General features: G+C 51.8%; 2 protein-coding genes across 5 annotated transcripts in view; one reads left to right on the forward strand and one right to left on the reverse strand.

Moving 5' to 3' along the window:
* Positions 1-3,391, forward strand: part of PCYOX1L (prenylcysteine oxidase 1 like) — a 9,377-nt gene extending 5,986 nt beyond the window's left edge. For 3 of the 4 annotated variants that reach the window (XM_006906380.3, XM_025043145.1, XM_025043144.1), the window contains exons 4-6: positions 1,449-1,660; positions 1,899-2,039; positions 2,476-3,389. In XM_006906380.3, the coding sequence (XP_006906442.1) occupies positions 1,449-1,660; positions 1,899-2,039; positions 2,476-3,131 (1,009 nt within the window). In that variant the 3' untranslated portion in view covers positions 3,132-3,389. Of the gene's footprint in view, positions 1-1,448; positions 1,661-1,898; positions 2,040-2,475 lie in introns of all 4 variants that reach the window. The other variant, XM_025043143.1, reaches the window with a different exon arrangement.
* A 4,276-nt stretch (positions 3,392-7,667) lies between these two features.
* Positions 7,668-8,015, reverse strand: part of IL17B (interleukin 17B) — a 4,900-nt gene continuing 4,552 nt past the window's right edge. Inside the window, exon 3 of the mRNA XM_006906381.1 lies at positions 7,668-7,990. Within this exon, the coding sequence (XP_006906443.1) occupies positions 7,759-7,990 (232 nt within the window). The 3' untranslated portion in view covers positions 7,668-7,758. The remainder of the gene's footprint in view (positions 7,991-8,015) is intronic.

An 8,015-nucleotide genomic window follows, 5' to 3' on the forward strand; every position in this document is an offset into this window, starting at 1 on the left:
CTTTCCCTCTGCTAAACTAAGCATGAGTTGTAAACTCAGGCACCTAAAAGGACCTGGGATATGCAGCGGCCAGATGGGAGAGAGAAGGGTAGGGAACGGGGTGCCCTGACGAGCAAGGCCACATCAGAAAAGGTCAGCCAGCACTCTGAGAGCCAACCGTAGCTGTGTGGGAACGCCAAACTCATGTGGCTAGGTCTTCCCATTTTTCCAGAGTTATATGTGAAATCTCCCAGGTTTTCATTGTATGCAACCAATTCACTTTATAAGCCGAATGAAACACATCTGTAGGCCACATGCAGCCTGTGGGCCACCCCTTTACAAACTGCTGTCGCCTAGTTTTCCCATCTAGAACAAACACCTTTCTTCACGCTTTTCTCCTCCTTGGTTCCCATTCCCCTTCTCTTTTCCAGGTAACAAAGACAGGTGGTCTGTTGCCACTGTGTCCACTTCTCACAGTCCACTCCCTTGCCAAGCTGGCACTGCCCCGAAGACCCTCCTGAAGATTCTTCCTGCTTCCTGGCCCAGATGCAGAGCCTTTAGTGTCAGCATGGCCTCCAGGCCTTCTTCCTGGTCTCTGGTGCTTTTCCACTCTATCCACTTTCATAACTATGCTTTTTATGGCATTTCCTCCTCATATTCTCCAGATAGCCCCCAAAAGTTATATCCTTACCCCTACTTCTTAAACTTTTCTCTCTTGTCAATTGTTTTCAAACCAACAATGCTGAGTTCTTCCTTTCATGAGCTGTGACCTCTACCTGTCAGCCTGTATCCCCTTAATTTCCAGACCCACATTTCTAACTGCTTTCTGGGCACCTCCATCGGGTGTCCCACTGATAACCAAACTCAGGCAGAGGCAACATGTCAAAGGCCAGCGCATCCAGAAATCCATCAGCAGGTGGTTGCAGGCACATGCGAGCCTCTGAGATTGGGGGAGTTGGGGAGAAAGGGACGAGATGTGAGTTTGGTGGGAGTCCTGTTGGTTTGAGCTGTGGGAGAGGACAGGCTTGGCTAGTAGAGAGGGTGACGACACTGGCATGAAGCAGCTGCCATCAGGCCCAGTGCGGTCCTAGAATCCAGAGCAGAGCTGAAGCTGTCGGTGGGGTCAAGGCCTGCTGCCTGGCAGTCCAGCTGGATGAGAAGATGGTCATGACCTCAGGCAGGAAGGGGCTCAGAGGGCTTTGTAACTGTCATTCAGTAGAGCCACAGTGTGAAGCCAGGTCCAGTGGGATTCCGGGCATTTGCCCTTCCCTCTGCACTGTCCCTCTAGGTGGTGCAGGCCCACCTCAGCCAGCGAACAGGCCAAGGAGAGTGTAACCAGCCTCCTCTCCCCACTTCTATGTGGGGAGGAGGGTGGGTCCCTGCTGGGCCTCTCAGGCGCAGTGGCCCAGTAACGGGCGGTCAGCCCAAAGGCTTCTGCACAAGGGCTCCAGCTCCACGTGTCTTCCCAGGATCTACAAGTACCAGGCCCATGGTTATGCCTTCTCCGGCATGGAGGAACTGCTGTACTCGCTGGGGGAGTCCAGCTTCATCAACATGACCCAGCGCTCTGTGGCCGAGTCCCTGCTCCAGGTGGGCGTCACGCAGCGCTTTATCGATGACATCGTCTCCGCCGTCCTGCGGGCCAGCTATGGCCAGTCGGCAGCAATGCCCGCTTTTGCTGGTGAGCCTACGGCCCTCAGCCTGCCCACCTGCCCTTCCCCGGCCCACAGTGCCCAGAATGGGCCGGGTTCCCCATAACCTCACATTTACCCGGCTCAGTAAGGTTGCCTGAGCACTTTGTTGCCGTGGTTGGGTGGGGTCTTGGCCTGGAAGGGAGGCCCAGGTGGGAGGTGGTGGATTCTCTAGCCCCACTGCCCCGTGGTTCTGAGAACCCACTGGCCACCTTCCGCATTGCCCAGGTGCTATGGCGCTAGCTGGAGCCCAAGGCACCCTGTGGTCCGTGGAGGGAGGCAACAAGCTGGTGTGTTCCGGTCTGCTAAAGCTCACCAAGGCCAGTGTCATCCATGCCACGGTGATCTCTGTGACTCTGCAGCAGACAGGTGAGTGGACAGAGCCGGGAGCATGGCTGCTCCATTCCTACACAGTGAACGCTTCCCTTCTTCTGTCCCTAGACCCCCATCTGTGATCTGCCTGGGAGGATTCCAAAAAAACAGTGGGAAGCCCCACCACTGCCGAGTGACACCAGAGGGCACTGTTGTCCCAATTCAGATATTAGAGCCAGAAAATAGATTTGCATTCATCTAACCCCATTTATTTGACCACTGAGGATTTTGAGCCAGTCAACAGCAGAGGCAGAGCTGGACCTCGGGTCTCCTGACTCCCAGTCCAGTGCTCACTCTCTGGTCACACTGGCATGGAAAGATGAGGACCCACCATCTGGACAGCCCAGCTGCACCCCGGGTCTCATACCCTCAATGCTAGGCCCCAAATGGGAGAAATAAGTCGGCTTTCGTGCTCTTTTCTCAATCTTTCTAGAAGGGAAACCCTTGTACCTGGTAAAGTATGAGAGTGAGGTAGGCATTGGCTCCGACTTCTATGACATAGTGGTCATCGCCACCCCCCTGCACCTGGACAACAGCACCATCACCTTTGAAGGCTTCAACCCACCCATTGACGTCATCCAGGACTCTTACCAGCCCACTGTCATCTCCTTGGTCCACGGCTACCTCAACTCTTCCTACTTTGGTTTCCCCGACCCTAAGCTTTTCCCCTTCGCCAACATCCTTACCACAGATTTCCCCACCTTCTTCTGTGCCCTGGACAATATCTGTCCCGTCAACATCTCGGCCAACTTCAGGCGGAAGCAGCCTCAGGACGCAGCCGTTTGGCGAGTCCAGTCCCCCAAGCCCCTCCTTCGGTCCCAGCTGAAGACCCTCTTCCGCTCCTATTATTCAGTGCAGACGGCGGAGTGGCAGGCCCACCCCGTCCACGGCTCCCGCACCACCCTCCCGAAATTTGCACTCCACGACCAACTCTTCCACGTCAATGCCCTGGAATGGGCGGCCAGCTCCGTGGAGGTGATGGCTGTAGCCGCCAAGAATGTCGCCCTACTGGCTTACAACCGCTGGTACCAGGACCTAGACAAGATAGACCAAAAGGATTTGATGCACAAGGTGAAGACTGAACTGTGAGGGCTCTGGGGTGAACCTGGGACGGTCCATCCCCTGCTGAAGGGGGATCACCACCCCAGAGGCCAAGCCTCTGTCTGACCCCTCGTGTGTCAAGTGTCTTCTCCCAGGATGGATCCAGGTGGCCTGCTCTCTGCCTCTTCTAAGGATTCTCAGAGTGGTGGTTTCTTTTTAAGGGAGGGTGTAAGAGAAGGGAAGGAAATTCAAGCCAGTGTATGTATTTTATTTATTTTTTTAAAAGAAATAAAAATCCATCTTCTCCAGCTGCTTCTCATTTGGTTTTCTAACTAGGAGACAGGATAACTCTGGGGAAGGGGGGGAATACAAGACAGAGAACTCTGCATCTAATTTCTTTATTGTTTTTCACTGCCAACTGCCAAAATGTACCTGAGGCAACATCAACAATGAAACGTGTAGCCAGATGGTTTACAAATAAAGTAGAAGGGAAGATCTGAAAACTAAGACGTAATTATAGCTCCTATTTACTTTGAGCTTGCTAGATGTGAGGTACCTAGTTAATAACTTATTAGATACCATCCATGTCTCTCAACAGTACCACATGTTGGGGAAGATGACTGGTAGGATGGTTACCCCAGCAGAACTGTCAGTATAGCGCTGAGCTTCCTGGCAACCAGTAGGACAAGGGAGAGCAAGACCATAGAAAGAAGAAAGCTTTGGCACCTGGAGGAATTGACCATTCTGTCTATTATGCAAGGATTGAGGAGTAATGTGATGATCTGTCTTGCACAAAGACAAATTCCAAGGTGGTGGAAGGCAGTCATACCTCTCTCCCAGACATTCACCCCAGTGGAGTAAAGGAAGAAAACGTGTTGGGATAGAGTTCTTTGGAGGTTAACCTGATTCAGGTGCCCAAGTCCCAACCAGACCTGCTAAGTCTGGCCCAGGAGGACACACACTGCCAAATGACAGCGATATTGTGACTATCCTTTGGGATGGCCCCAGAAGTAATTCAGCTAATTTGCCTCCTTTTGTAGCAATGGAGATAAAAGTCCAAAGTGAGGAAGTAACTTGCCCGAGGTTTCCTGAATAGAGCTTAAATCTGGAGCTTCTCCTTAAAATTCATTGAATTCGGCATGGGGCACAATAGCCCTCAAGTAGGGGGAGGCCCAAATTGGCTTCGAAGTTGTTACCATGCCACAGCTATGGTAATGGTAGTGAAAGAGATGATGCCTTTAAAGTGCAAGACGCATGTAGCTGTTGGTTATTACAGGTATTATGACTGACACACCTGTAAGAATGCTTTTGGTTGATGTATTAGAAAACCAAACTCAGACTGGCTTCAGCAATGAAAGGGTTTTATTGCTTATCATAAAAGTCCAAGCACAGGGCACTGTGCAATGCCAGCGCCATTACTTCTCATGGTCAAGGACGGCTACAACAGCTCCCAGGGCGAGAGGGTCTGCTCCCATGACCCCTGAACCAAAGTCTGGGCTCTGGGCCAGTTGGGCCCCTGCTTAACCGATTCCTGTGGCCAAGTGAATGCCACATGTTGACTGGACCAGGGAGCAGAAGTGGTCTCATCCAAACTACAAGGTCAGAAGGGTGGAAAGGGTGTTGAGCGAGGCAGAATGTCAACCACACACAGGATGGGGCTGTGCCCTCCCCGCTCCTCAAGTCCAATGAAATCAACATGTAATGGCATTTTTTCATGATCTATGTTTGAAATGAAGATGCTACAGGCTGTCATGGTATAACTGATGACCATTGGTATTGGGCCAGAGGACCAAGGCCAATACCAAATTTGTCCCTGAAAACCACCCCTCCCCTGCATCCCTGAAGATATGCATGGAAGAGGCAAACCAGGGCAGTTACACTTGATCTTTAGTCTTTGGCCAGGGCTTCGGCTCCATGTCCCAGCCTGACTGCAGTGGAACTGGCTGGTTCTTCAAACTTCCTTTTATCTAGTAGGCAGGCCCGAACAGCTCAGAACCAAACCAGGCCAAAATGCCAATACTGCCTGCTTTCCCAAATCAAAACCTGAGAGCAAGATCTCACCATCTCCCCGCCTACAAGGAAAGGCCACAGATTCCTGAAGGCAGGGGAAGGGAGCATGGGAACCAGCAGGAAACCTTTGCCCCTGGGCCCACCCTAGCCATCTTAGGCCAGGACAGAAGCCCCCAAGGACCTACAGCCCTCTGGGAGAAGAGAGAGCACTTGCAAAGACAAAGAGAGCCCTATAATCTGCCAAACAAAACAGGAAAAGGCCACACTCATCCTCAATAGTCCTGGGGGGAGTGTAGTACCCATTGAGAACGCCTTGAAGGAACAACTCTAGAGCAGATGACTCGAGCAAGATTTCAGCACTTTGTGGGGAGGGGGCTGTGGAGGGTAGAGTTGGGGGTGGTGAGGGGAATGGTGGGAAGAGAGGAATGCCTTGTTCCTAATCCAACTTTGAAAAAGCAACAGAGGGAGCTTGGGCTCCCCCTAGAGGCCTTTATGCATGAATGCATGCATGCATTCATTCACCAAGCCCTGAACCCTTATTTTGCACCTGGGACTGTGCTAGGTGTTGGGGATGCAGCAGTGAAGGAGACAAGTGAGGCCCCTGTTCTTACCCAATGAGGGTTTCTCACCAGATAGTAGAAAACATAAAATATTTAAACTCAGACCAAAGGAGGTTAGGGGTACAGTATAGACCCAGCTCTCTGAAGGTCTTGAACTCTCTACTGCTGCCTTTAACAACCAGGGGGCTGAGAAGCACCCGCTGCCAGCCCAGGCTCATGAGACCAAGCTCTGGAGTCCCCAGAACGGTAAAACTACAAAAGACCCTGGAGAGCCCTGGTTACACAGATGAGAAAACTGAAGCCCAGAAAGAGGAAAAGGCAACATCCATATAAAACTAATCAACTAACTGGCATTTATTGAGGATCTCTGCATGTCTAATGCTCTGGTAGGAATAGGACAGGCCATCCCACCAGGTGAGGAGTTTCCTGGCCCAGTCCCTATGTCCCTGGGCACCAGGGGTCTCCTCCCAGGACTAGAGCAACCCTCCCGTTGCTCGGATCTTCCCATGCCCTCACCCCACAAAAAGGCCTTGGAGGCCGTGGGTCCCTCATGTGCAGCTGGAGTCTTAAGGCCTGGAGAGCAAGCTGCGTGGCCCCCCAGAGATAATCACCCCCCAGGGAAGAGAAGCGGCTGCTGAAGGCATCAGCTTGGGCTGGCACAAGAAGTTTATTTTCCATGTGTCTGGAACCAGGCCGAAGCTTCCTGGGGTAATTTTAACCAGTATCCACTCTAGAACAATACCAAAAAAGGTAAGTTACTTACCACCCCAGACAGACACATACCTAACCAGTGCCCTTTCATGAATTAGACCCTTAAAACATTCAGAGCTAAAGCTACTTTAAGTGCTGACGTTACAGCAGCCAAGTAAAGTATTCCTCTACTGGCTGTTGGCCCTCTTATTGAAATTAACTCTAAAGTGCCAGCTATTCTTACCCTCAGAAAATAGCCTGAGCCCCTCAGCTGTCCTGGGGGAGGGAAGGTATTTTTAGACCTAACAGCAGCTGATTTAGGATTTGTTGCAGGGGCTAGGGGGCAGGGGGAGGATTGAATTGCAAGGGGCTGATGGGGTGGGGCAGGGGGAGTTAGCATCCAGAGAGAAGGAGCCAGCAGGGGCTTTACAGCAAGTCTGTGCACATTGCCTTTTTCATCAGCAAAGTGATATAAGCCAGAGTTCTCAAAGTGTGGTCCCCAGACCAGTGGCAGCAGCACCACCGCCTGGGAGCCACTCTGTTGGAAATGCAAGTCTCAGCCCCCATATCGAATCAACTGAATCAGAACCCCTGTGTTTGGGGCACAGCAATTTGTGTTCTAACAAGCCCTCCGGGTGATTCTGGTGCCAGCTAAAGTCTGAGAACCACCGATATCAGCAAATCATCTAACCCGATCCCCTTGTGGATAAGGCTGGATGAAAGAATGATCTATGATGATGCGTCTCAACTCTTGAGTGTCTGTTCAAAATCAGGAATCTCCAGCTCATAAAAATGCATTTGCATGTGAAAATTTCAGGGGCTTGTTGGCCCCGGTTAAAACCCCTGTTCTTTGGCGCCCTGGAGGCTCGTCTCTGGGTCTAAGGCTGACCTGCAGAGAATCTCGGAATTGAAAGAGACCTTATAGAGCACCTATTCCATCCAGAGCAGGAATCCGTTCATATTATTAAGAGGCTCAGCCTTAGCTGGACCCTTACAGAGACTGGGAGCTCACGCTTCTAAAGAGCTCATTTGCAATGGTCCTTGCCTTAATGGCTTAGTCACTCCTATATAGGTTTATACTAACCAAGCTCCAATAACATGGCTGAAATAAGGCTATAAACCCAAATTAAAGGAACTATGTGACTGTCCTAAACGGTAGAAATGAATGCACTATTTTTTAATAACCTGTCTCAGTGTTGGAGAAATGTGAGTGATGAAAAATCGTCCTTTATACTCATCTGAAATCTACCTCCCAGGACCCTCCTACCCCCACCCTGGTTTGGCTTTGAAGCCACAAGGATCAAACCCAAGGTCTTGCTTTGGGAAAGACAGCGTTTACTTTTCATTGGCCTCGCATGGCATGGGAGTGCAGGGAGGGCGGCCTGCGGCTGCCCGCAGGCTCTAGGCCTGGTGATTCAGAAGATGCAGGTACAGCCCACTGCGATGGTTTCCATGACCATGCGCTGGCGGCAAGGCCCGGTGCGCGGAGGCAGCGGGCAGAGGCGGCGGCGCACGGGCACCTGGCTGAACACAGGCACGCTCACCATGCTGCGGTCCTCCTGCATGGTGAAGGGGTTCACGCAGCCCAGACACAGGCATCGCGCTTCGGGCAGGTCCGCAGGGATGCGGCTGGGGTCGTGGTTGATGCTGCAGGAAGGCAGGAGAGAACGCA

Source organism: Pteropus alecto, unplaced genomic scaffold, assembly GCF_000325575.1.
Source record: "Pteropus alecto unplaced genomic scaffold, ASM32557v1 scaffold40, whole genome shotgun sequence".
Taxonomy (NCBI): Eukaryota; Metazoa; Chordata; class Mammalia; order Chiroptera; family Pteropodidae; genus Pteropus; species Pteropus alecto.